Source organism: Aspergillus saccharolyticus, assembly GCF_003184585.1.
Source record: "Aspergillus saccharolyticus JOP 1030-1 unplaced genomic scaffold BP01scaffold_38, whole genome shotgun sequence".
Taxonomy (NCBI): Eukaryota; Fungi; Ascomycota; class Eurotiomycetes; order Eurotiales; family Aspergillaceae; genus Aspergillus; species Aspergillus saccharolyticus.
Genome location: NW_020290648.1, coordinates 84,790 through 109,095, shown reverse-complemented (window position 1 = coordinate 109,095; position 24,306 = coordinate 84,790). Strand labels below are relative to the sequence as shown.

Sequence of the window (24,306 nt, the reverse complement as noted above, 5' to 3'; positions counted from 1 at the left end):
AGTGTTATGCATGTCGATGCAGCAGGTGGTGGAGGCTTCGGTAGCGTAGCAGCCAGATTAGCTTCCCTGGAGATGGAGGGTGATGTAACGGAGACGAACGGTAGGAAGTGAGTGATACTGACTGGCTGGAAGGATGATTAGAGTGGGTAAATTATGACAGGCACGATGGATGCCAGGGCTTATTTCCTTGCCTTGACTTGGTCATCATCATCCTGCCCTGTTTCGTTTGTAACCATCTGGCTCACTTGTCTTCTGCACCCCTCCCTGCTGCCATTTTGTTGGTCGATGAGACTAGACTAGACTGTCCAGCCATGCGCGTCCGCGTTTCTGTCTTGGCTGACCTAACCGACTTGTCTAATTGGGTTGATATGGCCTCTCACCTAACATCTTTCAGTTATCCTGACCATCCGATCACCCAGCCAATCCAGCCAAGTCAAACCACCCTGCCGTCGACATGGTAACTCGTAGCCAATCGAACGAGAAAGGATAGGAGGACGCAATAAAGTCGACGACGAATCAACTGCATTGCCGTAGAACAATCCCGTAATCATGTGAATGTTTGACGACCTAGTCTCCCAAGAAGCAAACAAATCAGTCAATTTCCTCGGGTCTTCTGCTCCAGGGTCCAGAATCTCCAGCTGCAGGATGACAAACGAATAAGGGAATCAGTAAAATCAATCAGAATGATGAGGCCAGTGGGGCTGGGAGGGACTGGAAACAAGACAAACGACAGAACAAACTCATTGTTTGGAGGTTGCAGAACTCTGCAGGATCGCTGCAGAAATGTTGTGGAAAGGGGGAGACAATAGGATAGTTGCCTGTCTGTTTCCTTTCGCGATGCCCTGCTGGGATTTCCTTGACTGCTTTCATTCTTTCGTCTTATTTCGTTGTTGTTTGTCTTGTCTTTTCTTGTCTTGTGCTGCTCTTTGGGTTTGAGGGTTATGCGTGGCTCGGCGTGCATATGCTGAGATGAATGCAGGATAAGGAGGGGTGCCTGAATGTACAGTACAATACCTAGAATAGCACCTAAATGGATCAGTGTTAAGCTGGTAGGAAGGAGCAGATGAGATTGACGCAAGTTCAATACCTCGGATGCTTACCTCAAATCGGTGGGGAGAATAGAAGGAGAAGGAGGGGATGGGGACGCTTTCTCTTCCGGCAGCCGATCCGACAGAGTTGCGAACAATCCCATTCATCACTTTGTCGATCGGTAAGGGAATAAGAGGGGTAGATCGTGTGGTTTCGTGTACTTAAGTTAGTTACAGCAATCCTTCGCTTAGATAAACAGGAACACACATACTGAGCACATACTTACTACCTTCCTATCTGATAGTAGCGTCTATGCATTGATGTTGATCTTGATGTGTGGGGTGAGGTGGGTGGGCAATGGGCGATCAGCAAGGATAATAATATAAACCATGTGCAGGGACTGTACCTACTTCCTACTAGTCGAAAAGGGTCAGCATCGTCACTGTGGACTAAATACTAATGCAGATGAGCTATGTCTTTTCTGACCTCATCAGACACTGTACTATACACCCGTACAGCTCACAACAAACCTGTACGAATGCATCAAAGTCTGCCCCCCTCAAGGAATGAGTCTATCCACAATTGTCCTGTCGTTGAATATGTAGATAGATCGACACACTGCACAGTACCTTTTCTCTGCCTGCTGATGCACACTTGCATTCAAGTGATAGTCCGCAGCGAATGGCTTATTGATCGGACATGTTACTCATGTCCTCAAAACTAAGGCATAGCTAAGGTCAGTAAGGTAGTAGCTGAGTTGATAGCCATGATGTGATGCATCGACCCTCGGAAACGTACTGCCTAACTCAGCCGGCAGCTTCTGATTGGCGGCAAAATCCGGCTTGGGTACCAGGCATTCTTCTCGGCGCATCTGGTATCAGTCATTGCATCATTTTGCTTTTTTGTCGGACCTGGAGTCTCGTTTCTGATTTCTGCATTCGGAATTCAATATCTGGGGTAGGTGTCTTGTTGAGGGATTCTGGTACCATCATATGCAGACGGTACAGTAGGAGAATGTTAGAGTGAGGGAAGAATGGGAGAGGAGGAGGAGGAGGAGGAGGAGGGAGGGCAGTTCTCATGGCAGCGAGGGATAACTGAATCCTAGGGTTAACTTTCACCTACATACCTATACTGACAGATCTACCGACTAGCTTTAGGGGTACTGTATACAAGGATATTGTTTTCGTGTCATTAAAATTCCGCTCGCTAGTAGGAACAATGGGAAGGGAAGGAAGGGGATGAACTGTGGGAATGAAAGTCAGAGCTAGTCAGTTAACTAGTACCTACCAGCTAGCTTGGTGATTGACTTCGGGATTTGCTTATACGATGCAGGCTCTGGGCTGCTTAGCAGCTCCAAGAGTAGAGCCCCCTACCAAGGTAGCTAGCTACCCTGTAGCTTGACTTCATTAGCTCAAACCAAGCTCTTAAGTCACTTCTCTTATCTCTAGCTGGACAGCAGAGCATGGTTCTTTAAACGATGGCAATGACCTCCCGTCATATTCGGAAGCTCGGCTGCTGTGCAAAAGGGGAGCAGATTACCTCGTAAAACCTACCTTGCTTTTTCAGGCTGTCTCTCTCTCCCAGTCCTAAAGCTAAAATGATTGATATGGATCCCCCTCACACGACTGCAAAGGTCTCGACCCGGCCCCTTCGGAATGGACCGACAGGTGAACGGGCTCGCAATTTATTTGAGACGTTCATATGTCCGGAGTAGTCTATAACGGCAAGCCTGAAGGTCGTTTGGCGTGGGCATTGGCGGCAAAAAAAAATAAAAGAAGCTTAGGGTTAATCGAAAGCCCAACCCGGCGCAGTCGATAGTATGAGAATCATAACGATGTCCCCACCCGTCACATTCCTGTCGCTCGGCTGTTTCTATTATAAATTGAGTTGACTTGTAAGCGTGTCGTAGTAATAGCACTTGCAGTATACCCCACGCTAGAATTCAACCAGTGCTGCATCTGACCATCATATTAATTGAAATGGTCTGAGGTTCAAGATTGGTTTCTTTTTTTTTTTTTTTTGTTTTTCCTTCTCCCTCCGACCCTTCCCGCACATCACTGCTACGGACAGGTAAGAATGATAGGCAGGAATGCACTTCCCGAGAATCTCTATGCATAGATTGGACCTGGTTCAAGTAGATTACCGGTAGACCCCGATAGGTGGCCGCAGCACCCAGCGCAGCCCTATTACGTCGCTCGCCGGCGGGAATGCGACCAGACGAACACAAGTGTCTCAAGTAGGTAAATAGTCGAAAAGAGGTTGAGGAGCGGCGCAAGTGGGTGTGGGTCAGCGGGGTTCAACAGGAGTGGGACGCACTTCCATCGCTCGCCCTCTCGGGCTCTACGTTTCCTGCGATCGGTGAGGTCGGACACGGGTCCCGTTACCCGATGGCAGGTGGATTTCATTTTCAAGATTGAGTCAGTAGCGCCTGGCCCGTTCACTTAGTCTGTGTTCTATGCTTTCATCTCTGCTTATTTGTCGGTTCTCTCCAGAGTTAGACTGAATACAGTAATTATAAGCATCTACTACCACCTTAGGTAGGTGAGAGTACTCCGTGGTTATAGCTACCTACCTACCTTGTGAATCACAACCCCACAGCCTTGCTACACCCATCGACTGTACAGCACCTCCACTACTCCGTACCTCCCATCATCATTCTATGCATTCCACTGCAACGTATTCCGTACACTTCACAAATCACTGCGTACAGTATGGAGGACTACGTAACTTAAACTCCGCAAGAATCAGAACAATACGAACACACACACCACAAAGTCTCGTATTCTCCACAAAACCTACATCATCACTGAGTCCTGACTGTCATGTCCTGTACGCAACTCAATACCATAACTACAGCCAGTACCATGACTAAAGAGTAAATAACGCTCGTCCGAAACCCAAGGACTTACAAAAGTCCGGTACGGCAGAGACTGCCGAAATGCCGACAGAACATTACGCGCACTACCTCACACACAACCCACTTGCACCAAACTCAAGCGGCTGCTTTCCTGTCTGTGGGGGTTCCTCAGCCTTCCCCTCTTCCCCCCTCAACCTGGTTGGAGAAATCAGAAAAGTGAGTTTCGACGAACAGTCCGTTTCTGGTTTCCCACTTGCAGCCTATTCCGCTCAAGCGATAAACCACATTTGGTTTGCTCAGTTACTGCTACATCAATTTGGCTACTAAGCTGGCTCTTTTCAAACGGGGTGGGGGAGTGGAATCCTAGGTCCTAATCTAGATAAATGGGTACGATGCTCTAGATAGAGAGATAACCCATTATCTCGTGCCAGAGACCGGTACAACTCCGCGGAGATCCAGTAGCCATATTGACGGTGACCGGTTCGATTCCTCCTGAATAACCTCATGGCCGTCGTTCTCCAAGGGGAGACGGAGACGGTGTTACGAGATTAGGCATATTAACAAGCTGTGATAATATTTGGAGGCAGACATGGGAAGTCTAGAGAGATCTGCAAGGGAAAGTTTGAAGGAGAGTTTATCTGGAAAGGTGAAAGCGATCTGATCACCATTTGCCTGGATAAGGTATCCCGTACAATGTACGGTAGAAATTCCAGAGAGATACACTCAGACACAGAGAAGGTAGACAGGAAATGGAAGGGGAGAAGCAGAGCAGTACCCCATAGTCAGGACTATGGTAGCCTGTTAGGAGTATCTGTCAAGCTTTGATACGGATCCGCAGAAGGAAACACAGAGCCAGCAGAACAGACAGAACGTGATTAAGATTTATAGAGTGATTAATTACGCCACCTTGGATGCCTAGTAAAGCGAAGAAGCGATCTGTGAGCACACTGCTGTCTCTGTCTTTTCTTCTACCTGAGAATGTCTCGGCCTGGGCAGACCATGAGCCGCAGAGTCAGCTGTAAAGGGCTCAGAGCTATGTGCATTTGTTCTCACTAAGATAAATGCGAAATGTCAATTGATTGATACTCTCTGTACTGTGAGTAGGGTGTGTAGAGGCCATCATGACTTCACTCCGCCCATCGGAATGGGGCTAGACTACTGCTGCTTCCAGCGAGGTACTGTTGCTGAACGGTGGGACGCGGGAATGACTGCGCCTCTCTTGTTCCTTAAGTGACCACAGCACTTGGAAACAAGAACAAGGGGAGGCTTCCACCATCAGTCATAGACTGAAGTAGCATGCGTCCGTCACTTTAGTGTGCATCATACTCAGAACTTTAGTGATGATCATGACTACTATCCCCTTTCCCACCCACAATGGTTCGGAAAGCCTGACGGGCGTAAGTCTATAACAAACGGAAATTCCGGTAGGCAGCTCATGCCTCGCCAGGTGTCCTGAGCGCTATACGAAGGCGATTCCATTGGATAGATACCTTGCATGCCAAGAAGGCTGTCCTGTTGGAGACATGCCAAGGACTGAGTGTACTCGATGCGGCAGTTCCCCCAACTTGTGCGCGGCACACGAGGTTAGGCGGATCCTTTGACTCGCGCTCACCATTGACGAATGAAAGACTCAGAACGTCTTGGTTTCTCGGTTCGGCAAGCCCTGCGTACCTCGGGCTCTATCTGTGCGACGCTGATGCCATGACTTTGGTAGAATGTCGTATCGAAGGACTTGTGCTTCTAGACGCGCCCCGGATCAAGACACGAAAGCGAGATTAGAAGTAGGACAGTACTGCTTCAGTGTGCCACTTATAGAGCCCAGCGATTTACCAGGGAAAGGGAGGTGCGCGGAGCGCTATGCCTGAGGCTCCCTGTGGATGCTCCTGTAGTATTGGCTAACTCCCCTGTCACCGTTGCAAAGATAGTCGTTGACCCATGACTCGTGACAATACTAATCAACTCCGTAATCTAGCAAGTCTTGATGTCAGTATTGTATGTCTCAAGCAGGATCTAATGTGCCTAGCGACACTAGGGCAAGGAACATGATGACTGCTGTGTGGCCTAAGTCGGCCTCCCAGAAATAGGTGCCTTTCTCTCTGGGATCGGAATTGGAAGCGAACTATCATCACTGGCACTGTAGTCGGCAAGTGCAAATGTCCTCTCCACCTCCACTTTGGTACAATACCATGTAGATCGTGTCATATGTACTCCAGAGACGCGTACTTCGTACCTGAGCTCCACCAGCTGGCGTCCTTTTGGGAAATTGTGGCGGGCATGTAAGAATCGACTCCATTGATAGACTAGGCCCGCCTAAATGAATGGGATGAGCAGTGCAACCATGACTAGAAATCGGAAATTACAACGATGAGCCCAACTATTTCGAGTAATTTCAAGATGTTTGATTATCTCCAGCGCGGTCACAGCCGCTCAGAGACTAAAAGGATCAATGACAAATCATGCTGTTGTAGAGTCGATACGTTTGGAACATGCCTCGGGCTTGGTAGTCGAAGCCCAAATCTTGGTAGTAGCTAAGGTAAAACCTTCAGATGGCGAGGCGCGGGCTAATGGCTTTTCCGATCGATCGGTTTGTGACATCCACTTTAGCACTTTAGCCCAGGGGTTCGCCGCCCGGTTCGTTCCACCTCTCTCTTCGCCGGCCGGAGCTAAAATTATGGTAATCAAGTGGAGTCCTACCCAATGAGTCAAGAATCAAGGCTAATTCATTTCCATCGCGGTTGACGTTGAGGTTTAGGCTTCCCTACCCACAATTAGCATGGAGCCGGAAATCCGCACCAGCGCAAGATATTCTGGCATCGGATCATCCCCATTACGATGTCTGGCCAGGGAAGAATCCATAAACCATTCCTGGCTTGTAGCAGTCACCAAGTGGATAGAAACTCTTCGGGGAGTCCAGACTGATAAGATGGGAAAAAGAAAATGTGGAGTGCTACTCCGTACTCCGTACTGTTGCTCCTGTTGCTGCCGATCTTCATAGGTCAAGATTCAATGAATGGCTTGGCGGGGCTTAGTCAGTCCACTCTAGCTCGGTAACTTTAATTTCGCCGGCCGTTACAGCAGCAACACCGATTCGACCCACGCCAATATTTGCAACACCCAAGCCTGTCGCAGCTTCGAAACCCTCTCGGATAGAAGCTACTATGTAGCGTTACTTGTTGGGTTATATGGTCGGAATCCTTGTACCTGTAGTACCAAGTCATCTTGATGTCCCTCCATGATTCTTGGAGCCTGTACTCCACCATGTTGGTTGGATGTGGTGGAAACAAACTGTTGGACTGTACTGAGTGGAGTTACCGGGAAATCCAGAGTGGGGGGGAAAGACCCTTCCTCCGACGTCCCGACCTCCATCCACCGCGACATCCAGCCTGTCATCACACGCCGGATTCAGTCGAATCCTCCATCTGTTTGTGCCACCAACAGTGACCTCAACCTTCATGCTGCTTCGCTGCCGGCCATATCTCCAACGGAACACGACAAGAGCTGTAAAGAGTCGCTTGCATGCCTAAAGCATCCCGCTATTGGCCGATATTCGATCAACGTCCCTTTGCTCATACTTTGGGTAGCAATCAGTATCTTGACTCCAAGAGATAGATGAATGATATGAGGGAGATTGGTCAACCAACCGATTTTCCACGCAGCCCACCCGAAATAAGCGCTACAATATGCGGTTGCGATGCAAGGTGATTCAACGGCTGGTGTCATGATTGACCGACAATCCCCATGTCTTAAGCCACGTTTTGGATCCTAGTCGGCTAGACCACATGTTGTATTCACAACATGGCGGTAAGGATGTATATCCGACAAGCCCGACGATGTCGGTGAGGGAAAGACATCCCATCCCGTCCTGGTGCCTCGATAGCGCCCTAAGCAAGCCAAGCCGCCGCCAAATCGGCACGCTTCGCCAGAAATCCAGCCCGTTAATCATGAACGTATAGCTACTCCATATTCCGCCCTAGTATGGAGGACTCCAGCCCGTCTCGTGACTCAAAGAAAGTTCGACGGTCTCTTGGGCGATCTTCAGTCCTTGCATGAGTCATGCATCGCAAGACGTCTCGGAGATATTCGCAAACTCGGCAGTGGTCAGGAGGGTCTTGCTGTCCCATTCTTGCTTTACAGAACAAGTGAACACTGTTAAGCTCTGTTTCCTGAACTATACATCAACAAGAAGATGAAATGGCGCTAGACCAAGAATAAAGAAGAATTTAAATAGAAGATTCTGAAACAGATAAAGGCGAAGAAGGCCTTGATACAAGAAGTGAGGGTAGAAGCGATCCATGATGTGAAACCAAGTACCTCGTACACAGAACTGGCAGTCACTATTCTTGGTAGGCAACTGCCGAATCTAGAAAGACTCTTTCATTACGTACTAATACATGCCATTTTCTACCTTACTAGTCGATGCACACCTGGTTTCTCGAAGGTGTCGTGTGCAGTACCGTCGTACTACTTTCCATCCACGATGTTATTATCATCGGCCATACCCAGGGCACTCGAGAAGACGGGCTGGGCTACTCATCCAGCCGCATCCAAGATGTTGCCAAGCCCTCAAAGCATGTATCGATGTGTCATACTCTCGAAACATCTCAGTTACCTCAGGTAATAGGATGGCGATGGTGATAGAGGTGGGGTGTGAAATGGCGGGGGCAACAGCAACCTTCAATGCTGGCGGTGTTTGCTGCCGCACTTGGCAAAGCGTGCCGAGTAGCGTCAACTTTGTGGCCTTCCAGAAGCCCATCGAACACGTACAAGAGTTTGGAACAGTGGTGTTTTGGGTTGGTCTTCACCCTGAGCCAAGAGATCCCTATACCAATCCCTCTCAACTTTATGTTTCTGGAGGTAACACGGAGGCTCAGCGCTGCAGTTGATTGTGACTAATTTGGAACGGAAGATAAAGGCGACCGGGAATGAGGTTGTAGCGGCTGGCTGAAACCTACCTTCGTCTATTCAACTTGCGCAATACGATTATCGGTGGTGTTGTCTTGTGCGAAGTGTCTTGGATGGATCTCTGCATCATTGCCACGCGCGTGTACTGTACTCACAAAGAGGTAATGTATGCGACTTAGTGACCCAATTGACCGAGGATCATAACATTGGGCGCAGTTGCGGGAGGTTGTTGTTGCTGCTCAAGTCTTCCTTGTGTTTATGGAAACAAGAAATGAAGAAACTCTCGTCGATTAAGACCCCGTATCTACCCATGTTCCTGCGCCCGAGCATGATCACGCTATCCGAAGACGGGCTACGGACAAAGAAACTCGTCAGAGCAAATCTGGTCCCTGGGGAAAGTCTGGGTTCCTGCGCATTTCATTGAGGCATCGCGGTAAGCCATCAAACCTACTTCCAGCCCGCGGTATGGACTAGTCGTCGATCATGCTAAAAGATTGGCGATAGTCATATCTCCTTTGGTGAGATCCAGTACCGTAGAATATCTCCGGCCATGACATGACAAGGACAAGGAGAGTGACATCGAGGTTGGATGCGGGGATTGCCAAGTTTGGACCGGCAATTTGTGGGTTCCTTTCATTGCGACCAATCTAAATTCAGGATACTAGGCTTGATTTTGTCTACAATCGAAGACATGCCTGGTACTGTTGACTTAGTGGCAGCCACCTGCGCGCCCAGCCTGTGCAGCATGAGTACAATGATCTCCAGTTCGGTTGCTGTTTTGGACCGTGGTGTTGGTACTATACAGCAAACCAAAACGATCAAACAGGCTAGATAATTCAAAGTTACTTCAGAGCAGTGTGTGGAAGGAGACACATAACAGGCCTGCCACGGATGTTGATTGTTTCTATGCGGAAAACCCAAAGTCCTGCGAGATGGGCTATAGAAGCAGCGACACGTGATCGAACAGTATCCGACTGGTAGGAAAGGTTCGGGCCAAGAGAAGGCAATACATGAGCTGGCTCAGAGGCCACCGTTGGGCAAAGCATAATTCATGCAGCCTGCGGACTCAATCGTCCTGTCAGAAAATCATCGGCAGACCAATGTTCTGTAGGCAGCTCTTTACCTACTCAGTACGGAGTCTCCGTAGTACTCCGTAACTTACTACCTAGTACCTCACCATCAAGTCAGTTTCCGCAATTGATGTTTCTCATGGAGTAGCTACAGTCCAGGCTTCCCTGCTGCTTAGTCTATGAATTCCCTGGTATACAGCTACGAATACATTTAGGTAGTGAACAAGCTGATTGCACGACATCATGAATGCGTACCACTGCTTATTCCTACTACCGTTTAATCGATTAGGCCTAGGCTATGACACGAAGCCGCACCAGAGGTAAAAAAGGTAGTGATTGCGAGCAGGCGAGTTTGAAGGCTTAATGGGAACTCTATAGGGAGTACGGAGTGTCGAGTAGTACGTTGAGCTGGTACGGTGACCAGTACGGGGGAGGGGGCAGCCGAGACCGAATGCAGCCTCAACACGGATACCATTGCCCGGCCGAGGTGTATTAGACCCTTTCAGTACTAGTACTTTACGTCCGGCTGCTGTACGTGACGCTAGTGCGCTCCAAGTCACCTGTGATCAGCTGAAACCAATGGTCAGTTGCCGGCTAATTCAGCGCCTCCGATAGCTCCGCCAATTGGTATCTCGTGGCGTAAGGCCGTATCCATGGGCCATGAATGTGGCATTTCTGGATGACATTTTGAGGAAACAGGTGGTATCGAACAAGTATTGAGATTGAAGGTGAGAGACATTGTCTGTGTGTGTGTGTGATGTGTGTGTATTTTTGTGTGCATGCACTATGTGTGTGGCTGCTAACATGTGCCCATCATGAAACCCTGTGAGCTGAACCCAGAAATTGCATCCCTGTAATTAGTCTGATTTTCTGAGTAGACGACGTGCCCATGAAATGCCAGGCGTGCTCCATACGGAGTACATGGTTCATAAAAGGGGTAGGGTGACACCCTCATTGCGTTGGTATCATATACCCAGCCTTTCCGTCTGAAGACGGGGGTAATTTTCCTTCTGTTTGGGTTTGGCACTCTCCATGTTCGCACCCGAACCCAACATACACCCCAGCTTTCCCACTGGTCTCGTCCCTATCACTTGACCGGCTGACAGATTTATCGGGTGGCAGACAGGTCGTGAGTTTTCAACGGGCGTCCAGGTCTGATTCCAGCAGCACCGTGTACGGCCCAATTCAAAGTTCACCATAGTTGATGGTGTCCGAGCCTTACACCACGGGCTATGTAAGTGCTTGGCTGATCTCCCGGTACGGCCGAAGTGAGCCAAAAGAAACGAATGATCGACTAGCTGATACCATCATTTGGAGGTCATAATTGAACGATCATGTAATCGCTGATTCGTGTTGAGCGCCCTCCACCGGAAACACGTAGGTATTCTCATGTCTATACGTATAGCTTTTCCAGAGGACGCGAGGCATTAGATTCTTTAGGGGTGGAATCTGCAGTAGGAGCTGTTGGTGATATGCGTGCGCAAACCGAGAGTTGAGCTGAAAGTAGTCGGGTAGCCGGGGATCAGGGGATCCATGGGTGCTGCCTTCTATCATCGGGGTCTAGTATCGGTGGGGTTAGTCATATCCACTTGGTACGATGACGCTGAGGGACGGCCAGTGTCTGGGGTAGTTACCTACGTAGTAGGTTTTCTGACCAGCTCCACATCGGACAATCCGAGCCCGCTTCCATGGTATTTTTGTAGGGTGATTTAACGTAGGCTGATCATCAAGATATTCACAAAATCGAGATAGACAGAGAAAGAGAGCGGACGAGAAAGAGAGGGCGAATGCCAAAAAAAATTCCGAACATTTGACTCCGTAGGAAGACTGTGAACGTACTGCACGGAGTACAACGCGCACCTTTGTAGTGTGTCTATCAGTTTTAGGCCGGGTAATTTGACTTCCTGTTTCCGCCGCTAATCTCCATGGTCGCAACTAGTATGTTACGAGGCGCAGCTATAGGTTTCTTCTAGCTCGACCGGATTATTGATGCCTCATATCGATTCTTTCTTTCTTGCTGATTTATGCAGAGGCATAACTAACTACGAAGACATTATAACATTAATTCTTCAGTGTTCTGAAGAGTGATCCATTATCCACACCGAGCTGGCTAGGCCTAACTGGACCTTTTACCCGATTAGGCCGGTAGCAACGACCACTGCCATTACATACATAGGTGCCATCCCATAGTTCCGGCATGTCGCTTTCTCTGGGGCCGGGCCCCAAGGACAGAAGCTCATACTGTACCTTACTAAGGAGGTACTAGAGATATTAAGTCGATCGTACTAACCGGCGATGGGTGGGCCGAGTGGCCTACTACTGCCCGAACGTTAGACTGTCACCATCGTCATTGCGGTCTCCAGTTTTAATTTTATTTCTGTGGACTTGATCCCGACTTCCCCCAAAAACCCTTCCCATCAACTTGATTATCATTCTTATTCGCTACAGCCCACTTAATAAGTACGGCAATGGAGTTCCACTCTCATGACAGACTCTCTACCTTCTGTCGTACTGTAATCATACATGAATACTTACCAAGGCCAACTTGCTCTCGCTACTTGATTCGACTGCTGTCTTAGACAGCCATCGCCTACCAGTAACAAGCAACAATAGCAAATCCCCAACCGTTCCTGTCAGATGCAGGGCCGCATTTAGTAACCTCCTTGTCCCTCGGGTTCAGAATTCTCAACCCCTCCCTTCCCCTCAGGTCGCCTTCCCCTCCATCCAGATCAAGAGGGGACCTAGTTTTGGCACAAAGAGATGTCTTGAAGAAGCAACACGAGAGAAGACTGAACCGAAGGTGTGAAGAAGATGGGAACAACCTGGGTTTCCATCCCAAGATAATTATCACACCTGGCTTCCTCGCATTTCCCTCCTCCCTTCCCTCAAAGAGAGTTAACAATTCTGTGTCCTTGCCTGTCGAAAGGAGAGGGTCAAAAGCAATGGTGAATACAAAGATGATGCATGGGCGTAAAAATAACATCAAGAAAGGGAATATCAAGCATGCTAATCAATCAGAATTAAATCTGACATTGGAATAATGAAATGGAAAAGGAACCAAAAAAAAGAAAAAAAAAAGTAAAGAAATCATTGCGACTAAGCCAGAATTATTGTAATTGAGTGAGCAGACTGCACACCAAGAACTGTGCAATCGAATTAAAATAAAATAAAAAAAGAAAAAATACATGGGACAAAGTACAGGAAGGGGAAGTAATTCCAAAGAAATGGCATCCATGTCTCTCGCAGTCCCAGCAGACTGGAACAAAGACCCAGAAGCAACCCCCGTGCCAACATGGGTTTGCTCATTCTCGCCGCCAGCAACCAAGCAGTCTAGCAGCCATCTCTCAGGGTTTCAGCCGCTGGGGATCCCATGGGTTGTCTTTCCCATCTAGAACTTCTACCTGCGACATCTACCTCGCTTTAAAACACTTGATATCCACTTCTTCACAACCTTCCTCCCCCATTCCTCTGCCTCATACCGATTGTCTCGGATCTCTACTCTACTCTTGTATCAGATCAATCTACACCGACCATCGCTATACAAGACTTTTCTGTGAACCATTACCTATCTCTTGTGGTGCATCAACAATCATTTGGTTGCGAACTCAGATCATCAGCAATAATCGAAGTTTCACCCGCCTTCCATCTCTTTTTCTTTCTGCATGCTTGTAAAGAAACCACCTTGATTCTATTTTTCTTTCAGATCATTTCGCACGAGAGTCGATTGTTGTCCTTTGAGACACTGCATTCATCTATTTATCTCCGCCCTCCTTGCCCCGTCACTATTCATTCAGCACCAGGCCACTTGCTTTGTTTAATTGATCTCTACTCTTCTCCTCCTCCTCCTCCTCCTCCTCCTCCTCCTCCTCATCCTCCTCATCCTCCTCATCCTCCTCATCCTCGTTCTTCCTTCATCTCCTGTTTCCAATACATTCTCCTGGTATCAAGGCACTTGACTATCTTCATCAAATGCGAATGTGTCCGGGACTTGCTCTCAGATGCAGAATACCTCCGCCCTGTAAACGAAGACGTACCGGTGTCCCTTGCACCTCACTGCAATTTCTCTCCGCTTATTAGGCACAGTTCACCACTGCTGCCCCTCGCGACCCATTCCGCCAAACCAGCATAAACACACCCTTTTCTGGGGTCTGACAAGAAGGTCTCATTCCATACTATTCAGTTTCCCCTGCAAACCTTATCTATCGATCAAGTATCCTGCGTGGGTTCCTGGAGGACTTTGTGCCAGGCTTTTACCCATCTGAGTTAAAACATCATTCTTCCCCACACATTGAGACCCCAAAATCATGGCTAGCGCTACCAGAGTCATCCGTGGTCAGCCACCTTCGCCGCCCGAATCGACAGATCAGAATAAGGTGGCCGATACTAATCAAGACTCCTATGGCATCCTCACCTCACACTACAACCAGCTTGAACCTTGCACAACAGCTGCGGAACTCACTGGAAATCCTTCGTCGGACGAGTTGAATTACGAATCAACCTCATATGTAGGTCCACAACCATTCAACCTGTATGCACTAAGCAGGTATTGATGAAGAACCAGGATTACATCTCCCCACCCCCTCCGCATTTCCTACCCGGTGAATATCCACGAAACCTATCCTTGCAACATACGGTAGGTATTCCCTTCCCCTCATAACACCTACGTTGATCGCTAATTGCCTCCAGATTGACACGCCACCACCCACAGCAGACGACTGCCATATCCCCGGAGGCTTGAATTCGGCACCGCAGTGGCCATCGCCTCCAAGCCAAAGGCAGGCCCGGAGGGCAAGAGTTGCCAGACCTCCTAGGATGCGACGCAAGGGTCAAAAGGTCAAGGACCGAGAGTCGAGGCCTCATGTCGACAAGCCGCTGAGCGAGTTGACCAAGCACTTGACACACATTCCAATCAAGGATATGGAAAGCTGGGTACATCGATCCGCGGAGATCCGTCGCCAGGAAGTCGCAAAGAAAGCCGGCAAGATCGCCCGGCCGATGAACTCCTTCATGCTCTACCGGTCTGCATATGCAGAGCGAGCGAAAGAATGGTTCTCGCAGAACAACCACCAGGTTGTGTCGGAGGCTGCTGGTGACAGCTGGAAATTAGAACCTCCAGCGGTTCGTGGTTTATACGAGCATTTGGCGACTGTCGAGAAGAACAATCACCTCAAAGCACATCCCGGGTACAAGTTCTCCCCAGCTAAGGATAAGAAGAAGCGAGCAGGAGTGGATGATGATGAAACCCTGACAAATACGTTTGACTCAAGCCCAGCCCTGCCCCAAGGCCATGGGTTGAGCTCGTCAGAGTTGGACAGCAGTGGTTGGGACAGCCGTGATTCCAGTCCTTTTGAGTTTCCGGATCACGGCCTGCCTACAGTACCCTATTACACCGGATGGCACCCACCTCGTGGATCTATCTCAGGTTATATGCCTTCTTCTGATTCATCCTCATATATAATGCACGCACCACAATCAGGTTATATGTCTGTCCAGGACGACTTTCGGTTCAAGAGGCCGAGTTTCCAGGATGTCTCTTACAACACGTCTACTTCCTTGGCAGGATTGCCAGGAGCATCTCACCAGGATCTCCTCCAGCCTGCCAGCTTGGCTTCCACCCCGGGAAGCGGTCAGCTAGACCCTCAACTATTAACACTCCCGTCTGAACTTCCCAGTTCTAATCAAATGTACGGCGTTCATCAGCCAGTATGGCATGAGACGCCGACAGTCAACGGTTATGTCCCCATGACATCCTCAATGCCGCCAAGCTCAGTCGCCTTTGCTGCGGGTTCGACTTACCAGTCGGATTTGCAGCATCTCGAATGCCGTGACACTTGGGACTCAGCCAATGATGGCAAGCTGGAGGGCTCTGCTGGTGACATCAACTGGAGCCTGTACTGAAATTGTCATCAGAGCCACCGTTGCCGCTGTCACAATTTCCCAAGCGTGAGGTGTTGTCTTCCTCTGTTTCTGGGGGGTGGATATCTGTTTTGAACGAGGCATTGTTTGGAGTTTTGGGGCGCTGGCATACATGTGGATTCGAGACTACTCCATGTGACTCTTTCGATGTGCTTATTCTTACTGGGTAGATGGCCCTAGGTGGACTTCTGAGTCACATTTGACTGGCGTTTTCAGGTTGGCTTAAGTTCTGGGTGGCCGTCTCATTTGGTCGACATGTTCTGATACCTTGTGACAATATTGGTGCACTGGTTTTTTCCAAAGTAATAGAATAGTGTGAGATTCGGATTCATAGAATCTTTTCAGCATTGTGCAGATAGGTCAAGATTCTCAATCATCTCTTGCTGTCATATAGATAACTAATTGTAGTGATTCGTTGGTTTGGCTGCTCTGGTGAAGCGTGGCAGATACGCGCCCTGTCACGTGGGGATATCCGATCGGCGGGTCAAAGCAACGCGGCGAGAGGCAATCAATCCTGCGTTAAGACTCACGTCTCCGTCCGTCTGCATATTCATCGCAAAGCTTATTTCGAGCTCAATCAGGGTCTATCTCAGTGATTCTGACATATGGGGGCCTCTTTCGGAGATCTGCTTTTTCCTCTCAACCGCCCCTTGTTCTTCAACTCGTACCTCCTAATACCAATCCGCGTAGGAGTATACGTCTGCATCAGTACGACTGATTGTCTACGTTCGACCGCTACCCTTGCTGCCAGTCATGTCGAATATGTACGGTGAATTGGGCAATAAACTAGTTCGTCTTTCTCGTTTGTTTGACACTATGTACAATGTGGCCTAATACAGATTCTCTACAGGTTCAACACGCCAAACGCACCCAAGCTTTAACCCATCTGCCACCCTACCAGACCGAACTCGTCCGCGCCGTTGCCCGCGAAGTCCGCGACCTGGACCGCGATGTCGCACGCCTCCTGACTCCTTTCGAGGGCAGCTTCAATCCGTCCCAGGAACCCGCCATTGCCTGCGCCCTCCTTGTCGACCATCTCTGCACGCGTCGCAACAAGCGATGTCTTCTCGCCTATCATCGGGTGCGCACGGAAAAATTGGAAGAGCTCTGTTGGACGGGTGTGGATGTGCTGGAGCAGCAACTGCCCGTGGCGGAGGATGTCAATACAGGAGCTGCCGCTACGGCGGCGGCACAAAGTCAGGGTGCGGGGTCGGGGTTGAGTCACAGCTCGCTGAGCCCGGAGGAAGAGGAGTACTTTCGACAATACAGTGATCTGCTAGCCGCGTACAAGGGGCAATGGACAGACATCGATCTTACAGGGAGCTTGGAGCCACCTAAGGATTTGTTCATCGATGTGCGGGTATTGAAGGACGCAGGCGAGATCCAGACGGAATATGGGTATGTACAGGCATATATAGCTCCCTTATCTTCCATTCTCTTTCTTTCTCTCTTATATTCATGAACGGTCGGGTGCTGATAACGCGCAGAGTGATCAATTTGACCAAGAACAGTCAGCTCTACGTACGACAAGGGGATGTGGAACGGTTGATCGCACAGGGATTTCTGGAACGGTTGGGATAAATTGCTGTGTCTCCGTGGTCGGCAATTCTGATGTCGATTATCCACCGATGCTGCTGCTACTGCTGCTGCTCTTTTTTGTGTTACATGATGATACCCATTTAGTTTGTTTGGAGCGATTGACAACAGAGCGGTAATGGTGGGCATGGGGGTCACCCCGCGCTAAGATGAAATCAAATGAAATAGCGTAGCAACCGAGATGAAGTTTTGACACATGGAAACTGAGTCGTCGAGAGGGTCTAGCCAGTGTCTGGATCGTATGTTACGTTGGGAGAATCAAAGCAATCCGTCTTCGGCACGATCGCATGGCCGTTGCAACGACCGATTACCTAATAGCGTCGGCCCTATCATCGGCCTGGATGCGGCCATGCAGCTTCGCCGAGGATTGAAGCTCTTGTCTTCCACACCATTACTGCAGCTATTGTCGCACTTGTTAAAACGGCGCTCTTCTAATCCTGCACGACCAATCTAGTCTGCTAGGACGGTCAATGCTCTGTGGCCATCCAGCAGCTGCTCCTGCTATCCAGGTCCCCGTCCATTGCGTCCCCATGTCCGAGAAGTGGATCAGTGATAGTCCGCCCGTGATAAGACTTTTTAGTCACTTTCGCCCACCAAGCTGATAACAACGCCCAGTCATGCCTGGGCTGGATCGGATTGCTGCTCTGATTCCTCCAAGCCCTCTTCTGGACGCCTTCCATATCATACTCGTCAGTCTCTTCTTCTTCCCCTCAATTCTTCCACAATCGTGGAGCAATGTCTATGGTTGTTGATTCGAATTCTTGCGTCATCCGTTATCATTTCTCATCTCTCGGCCAGTGTTCTGAGATCTCGTTCACGCGCCTGGAAGCCCACGGGCTTGAACCAGTACTTACTCGGTCCTTGCGATCTGCGCCGTGACTCTGACGGCTGGGACTTGTGGTAGTCTTACCATCTGCCACACCATCCGCCATGGGAGTCCTGCGATCGTGCAACAGCGGTAGCGACCTCCGTGGCTCGCGGATGTCCTCGCACCATTCAGCCCTCAATGACGTTATAGAGCCGGCCGGGATGGAGATTCCAGTTGAGCATGCTCACAATGGGAGTCCTCCACGGTCCTCGGTGTTAGACCCAACCGTGTCGGGTGGCACCAGCTATCGGGCTCCAAGCAGGTCGTTCTTTCATCGATCATTTCATAACTCTGCAGGTACGCCGCTCATGTAATCGGTTCTCCTTTCCAAGACATGATTCCGCAGTGTCGTCACAATACAATAATTCAATGCTGACTGTCCGGGCCCAGATCCGGCGCATTATTCGTCCCATGGTATGCGAGAACAGACTGCTGAATTGGCATCTTTCGCTCTGTCGCAGGAATCGAACACACTTCCTCCGTCGCTTGACGTCTTCCACCCTCGCGGATCGTCACTTTCTTCGGCTTCGACTCCGATCGCAGCAGCAGCTTCAAGGACTCACCTTGAGGCCGGCCCTTCATCCATTCCGACTACTGGTTCCTCGGTGCTGACACAACTGATCCGACATCCTGACATTCCAGAATCAAGTCAGACTGAGCGGTACAACTCCGAGGAGTGGGAGCGGGCAAGTGACAGTACCGTCTCCCAGGACAACCTCCCCAACGCCGCTGCCGGAGAAACTGTTAGCACAGAGCACACCTCATTGTTATCAAAGCCGTCCCATACAAAGCCGTATCAAGGCTACGGCGCTGCAGGTGATATTGAGAATCAGGGACATGCGAGAACGAAGGGACCGAGCGCTTTTACCAGTGCCTTTTCAAGTGTCACTACGTGTTTTCGGGTCGTAGCAAACCCGAAGTCGTGGGACAAGCAGGCTGTCTGGAGAGAAGGGGTCATTCGTCCCCTCAGTCTATTGCCTTCGGTCTTCCTCGGTCTGTTGCTCAACATACTGGATGCTTTATCTTACGGCATGATCCTCTTCCCATTGGGTGAGCCAATATTTTCTGACCTTGGAGCGGACGGTATCTCTATGTTTTACGTCAGCACGATAATTGCTCAGCTCGTCTTCTCTTGTGGAGGCTCCATCTTCCGTGGCGGTATTGGGAGTGAAATGATTGAGGTCGTGCCTTTCTTCCACCAGATGGCTTTTACGATTCTGGCCCGAGTTGGTGAAAATAACCCGAAGTCTGTCTTGGCTACAACTATTCTGGCGTTTTCTGTCAGCTCGGTCCTGACCGGACTGGTGTTTTTCCTCATGGGGACTTGCAAGCTTGGAGCCTTGATTGGCTTCTTCCCAAGACACATTCTAATCGGATGCATTGGCGGTGTCGGGTTCTTCCTGTTATTGACCGGTCTCGAGGTATCAGCCCGCCTACCTGGATCCTTCGAGTTCACCTTGGCGACTATAGAAAAATTGGGGCAACTGGACACGGTGTTCCTGTGGACAATACCCTTGTTCCTCGCAGTTGGCTTGCTTGTTTTGAAGCGATTTCTACACTCTAATTTCCTGCTTGGGGGCTATTTCATTTGCGTGGCTGTCATCTTTTACATTGTCGTTCTCAGCGCTGGGGTTTCCATGACTACTTTACGCAACAAAGGGTGGGTCTTCGATGCACCATCATCATCAAACCCATGGTATCATTTCTACACACTTTATGGTGAGTTGAGAGACTTTACTACAGCAGTTAGATACTAATCATTCACAGACTTCTCCGCCGTTGACTGGGCTGCCTTTGTCGACACAATCCCGGCGATGTTCGCGCTCACTTTCTTCGGCGTGCTGCATGTACCTATCAATGTGCCTGCATTGGGCATTTCAACGGGCGAGGATAACCTCAATGTGGATCGTGAGCTTATTGCTCATGGTGTTACCAACGCTCTCTCCGGGTTCTCGGGCAGCATACAGGTACTACCCAACGTCACTTGTTCGAAAAGGCATATGCTGACTTCTACAATAGAACTACCTTGTATATACTAACAGTCTGCTGTTTATCGATAGTGGCGGCAACTCTCGTCTGGCAGGTATCATGCTTGCAGCAGCAACTGCGGGAATCCTTGTTGTTGGCCCCGCGATTGTCGGTTTCATTCCAGTCATGGTCGTCGGTGCGCTCATTTTCCTTCTAGGAATTGAGCTGATGCAGGAGGCCCTGGTCGACACATGGGGCAAATTGCATCGACATGAATATGTCACGGTAAGTTCGATTCCTAGTCATCAATGGCAGTGACTAATATTGTAGGTTGTCATTATTGTTGCAACCATGGGTGCCTGGGATTTTGTGGTCGGCATACTGGTTGGTATTATTCTCGCCTGTCTGAGTTTTGTAGTGCAGACTTCTCGTAAATCTGCTATCCGAGCTACGTTCTCCGGCAGGATCACTGGGTCTACAGTGAGGCGTCCTCCCATCCAGCAGCGATTCCTGAAGGAAGCCGGCCAGCAGACCCTAATCATCAAGCTCGGTGGTTATCTTTTCTTCGGTACCATTGTGAGTGTCGAGAACACGATGAGAGGATTGATTGAGGAAGAGGCATTTAATCGACGGCCCATCCGGTTCCTGATTCTCGACTTTTCGCGGGTGTATGGCATCGACTTCTCCGCGGCCGAGGCATTCACCCGCATTAACCGCATCCTTAGCAAGCGGAACGTTCAGATGACCATATCTGGTCTCGACGTGGAAGGAGAGGTGGGCCGAAGTCTCCAGAACGTGGGCTTATTCGAGGCCATGACGGGTGTGGAGATTTTCGAGGACCTGAACTCGGCGCTCGAATTCTGCGAGAACGACTACCTCAAGGTCTTTTACAGTCACAGAGAGGCTTTATTGAGAAGACAACACGGAACGCCAACAACATTCTTAGAGGTTCCCACCTCGCAAGCTCCGTCGCAGCTGGGTGATATGATGGTCAGTTCTCCTCGCCAACGATACCTGCAGCAAGCCGCGAGGACCACCCTTCGCGAAGATGAAGTTGCAGTGGTCGCACCAGCAGCATGGTCCTCTATGCGCCAGCCACTTCCGCTTCTTCTCCAGACTTTCCAGGGGATCACTTCTAGAAACGAAGACTTTTGGTTTCCCGTATGTGCCTACTTCGTGCGAGAAAGCTATGCCGCAGGGAATGTTCTATTCCATGAAGGTGACGTTCCAATGGGCTTCTATCTTCTGGAGTCTGGCATGCTTCGTGCCGAGTACGAACTTCCACAGGGACGATATTTTGAGATCATTGTGGCAGGAAGGCCATGCGGCGAGCTTCCTTTTTTCAGTGAGACACGCCGGACAGCAACCGTCAAGGCCGAACAAGACTGTGTGAGCTGGTGTTTGAGCATGGAGAAGTGGCAGGAGTTGCGTGAGCACGAGCCGGAGATCGCAAGGGAGCTTCTGACGGTCAGTCTGAAGTTGACTACAGAGCGGATGGATAGTATTACTTCGTGAGTCTCACATCCCGTGCACTAGTCTGTGCTTCTTAACTGACATCTTCTAGTTACGTCCTGACAACCGCGGCTTGATGGCTTCCTTCTCAGTGAGTCATGGATATGACTTATTTTCGATAGTGGATTGTGGTGGTATACTGGTCTTGCATAGCATGTTGGTGGTTCTCATTTTCATTCACTGTATAATGACCTTTGAAGCGGGTGCATGTATGTATGTCGGCTGATGCTGGATATTGTTTAATGTGGATTGGCCAGTCATGAAGCCCGTAATGCTCTGGACTTAATGACTGCTAGCTGCGTGACTGACCAGATGGGTTCTGAAGGATTGGACCGCAGACAGTGCAGCATGATTTAGAAAATGTAGACGCCGCCGACCCTATTCGTAGACTTCAACCAGAGAGATGCAATCTTACAAGGATACTCACTCCCCATGGAGACTCCGGTGACAATACTTGGTTACCTTCAGCTCCTGTACAGCATTAATCATTGTCATGGTTTCTGGAATACTCGCCGTATGCACAGTGGACTCAATCACCGGAGACTACTGCCCTCTATCTGCTGGCAGCCCATAATATCGACTAGATCAAACGGAAAAATGGAGGAACTCTCCGCCTTGATATCCTTTGCAAATGATTTCGAGCGAAAACCTTCAGCAACAACCCCAGAAAAACCAACTTGAAATCACAATCTTTAATCCGAAATGTCCCATCTTCCAACCTCAATGCTCTTTATGCTAGAAGATATATAATCCATCAAGAGCTCCATTGAAGATACCACTTACAGTGAATGCTATGGCATTGACCGGAAGCCCTACACACATCCTTCGAAACACCTGCAAACCCAAGCAGAACGCCAAACACCTTTGAATCTCCCCAAACCTGCACTATCGCCAAAAGGACCTTCCCTTCGAACCAACCCAAACGGTCTTTTCCTTCCAAAGAAAGGTAAGCCCCGTATCCAGAATGAGCGCCTCTTACGACCCCGACGACGAGATTACTGTAGCCGACCCGGCCGACTGGCACTGCGGGCCTTTCTGGTATGAGTGCCTTGTTGACCTGTTCCCCGCCGAAGAAGGCTTCACCGTGACCCAGGAACATACCTTGTCCTCGCTGGGCGAATCCTACGACCGTCTCTCGGTCAGCACGCCCCTGCCCCGGACATACCACGGGCCGCAAGACACCTCTGGCTTCGAGTTTGAAGACACGGTGGTCTTCACCCTCATCAAGGGCCGACTGAACCGGCCGTTCGCGTACCCGGACCACCACGACCGCATGTTGCGCGACTTTGTCGCTGCGCGGTATCGCCTGCCGATACTCTTCCCGAGGGACAACAGCAACGGGGCCATCCCAATCATCGGAGCGGTGGTCGTCCCCGTCATGCAGAGTTTGCAGTTCTACACCTGGGAGTTCCAGCTCGCGGGGATTGCGCCAGTGCGGATGGGGTATCTTCTTACTTCGCCGACCCAGCGAGCTATGGCGATGGAAACTCTGAGGGGCGTTGGGGCGCGGGTGAGAGATTTGGTGGTATCCTTGGGGGTGGCGCAATATTCTAATTCAGAGGAGGAGGTCGAGGAAGCCACTACTATCACTACGCGGATTAGAAGGTTGGTCAATGATTGATGCGCACTTGCTAAGTGCATCTTTTCTTATTCACTCCCCGGTATGTCTTCTTGGGTTATCTTGAGGAGAGACCTGGGTATGAGTCCGTGATATTAACTATATGATATCATTTCCTCATGAGTTCTGATGCTTATAAGTAAATTTCTGGGGGTGCGAGTGTATATCACGGAAGAACAATTCTTCGCACCATGCTCGAATGCGTAGTCTGAGTGAGAATGTAGTAGTGTAAGATTTATCGTGCTTGGACGTAGAACAACTGGCAGTCGTCAATTAAGCCGTATGTGTCCTGATCTATAACTACCCAGTATGGAGATGCTTTGTAGTATTTTTGCAGGTGTACGGATTACATGCGTACATATCAGGCTCACGAATTGTTACATCGTTTATCTAGAAAAGTATATATCCCTTCCAGATCCGAAAGCGGCATGAACGCACGGCTTTAGCTTGAAATTAGGCAATTTATTACGAGCGACTTACGGAGTGTATGTAGCGTCTGTCCAACACATGACCATGTTTCCTCTGCGTGCATTATCATCACTGCAGCTTCAGAGGTCACGCAACTCGCTCAGCCATAGATACCTAGAAGTGACTTATTCTAGCGCAACATCAACTAATCTATCAATGACAATGTCCTCTATCATTCATTGACTAACCCTTTCCCCATTGCCAAACATGCATCGCTCACTCACGCGAGCAGAGCATTGCTAATCTTATCAGGCGGTATAGTGATACCATCTTAGAGTTCATTGCGCTAGTTAACAATTCCCATGTTTTCCGTACAGACTCTGTACATCCCTCCCGCCGAAGTGGGGGATCTACAGCGTGGTACCGAAACGGTAGGTATATGGCGTGACAACGCAAGTCATGCGCCGGGCTTAGCCATCCCCTCTTGTCCCGACTCCCCCACTCGCTCAGTGTAGCCTCGGCATTTGTTTGAAGAGCATGGAGGTGTGACTTACTCGACTTG

At 49.6% G+C, this 24,306-nt stretch overlaps 5 protein-coding genes across 5 annotated transcripts; 4 read left to right on the top strand and 1 right to left on the bottom strand.

The window, feature by feature from the left end:
* Positions 1-12,282: 12,282 nt before the first annotated feature.
* BP01DRAFT_359713 (uncharacterized protein) lies at positions 12,283-12,843 on the bottom strand (the record flags this gene model as incomplete). The annotated part of the gene is made up of 1 exon (XM_025575750.1): positions 12,283-12,843. A coding segment is annotated over one exon (395 nt), but the record flags the coding sequence as incomplete, so codon positions are not given.
* Positions 12,844-13,780: 937 nt separating this feature from the next.
* On the top strand, positions 13,781-16,090 carry BP01DRAFT_418202 (HMG-box domain-containing protein). Its single transcript, XM_025579310.1, has 3 exons — positions 13,781-14,363; positions 14,420-14,491; positions 14,545-16,090. Exons 1-3 carry the CDS (start codon positions 14,163-14,165, stop codon positions 15,754-15,756), a joined length of 1,485 nt encoding a protein of 494 aa, XP_025428079.1. The 5' UTR covers positions 13,781-14,162; the 3' UTR covers positions 15,757-16,090.
* Positions 16,091-16,314: 224 nt separating this feature from the next.
* BP01DRAFT_359711 (DNA replication protein PSF1) lies at positions 16,315-17,556 on the top strand. The gene is made up of 3 exons (XM_025575749.1): positions 16,315-16,563; positions 16,625-17,172; positions 17,262-17,556. The coding sequence occupies exons 1-3, from the start codon at positions 16,537-16,539 to the stop codon at positions 17,353-17,355; spliced, it is 669 nt and encodes a 222-aa protein (XP_025428078.1). The 5' UTR covers positions 16,315-16,536; the 3' UTR covers positions 17,356-17,556.
* Positions 17,557-18,300: 744 nt separating this feature from the next.
* Positions 18,301-21,795, top strand: BP01DRAFT_376482 (sulfate transporter family protein; the record flags this gene model as incomplete). The annotated part of the gene is made up of 6 exons (XM_025576955.1): positions 18,301-18,535; positions 18,629-19,957; positions 20,006-20,205; positions 20,258-20,491; positions 20,537-21,717; positions 21,771-21,795. 6 exons carry the CDS (start codon positions 18,301-18,303, stop codon positions 21,793-21,795), a joined length of 3,204 nt encoding a protein of 1,067 aa, XP_025428077.1.
* An 803-nt stretch (positions 21,796-22,598) lies between these two features.
* On the top strand, positions 22,599-23,339 carry BP01DRAFT_394485 (uncharacterized protein; the record flags this gene model as incomplete). Its single annotated transcript, XM_025578327.1, has 1 exon — positions 22,599-23,339. Exon 1 carries the CDS (start codon positions 22,683-22,685, stop codon positions 23,337-23,339), a length of 657 nt encoding a protein of 218 aa, XP_025428076.1. The 5' UTR covers positions 22,599-22,682.
* Between the last annotated feature and the right edge of the window lie 967 nt (positions 23,340-24,306).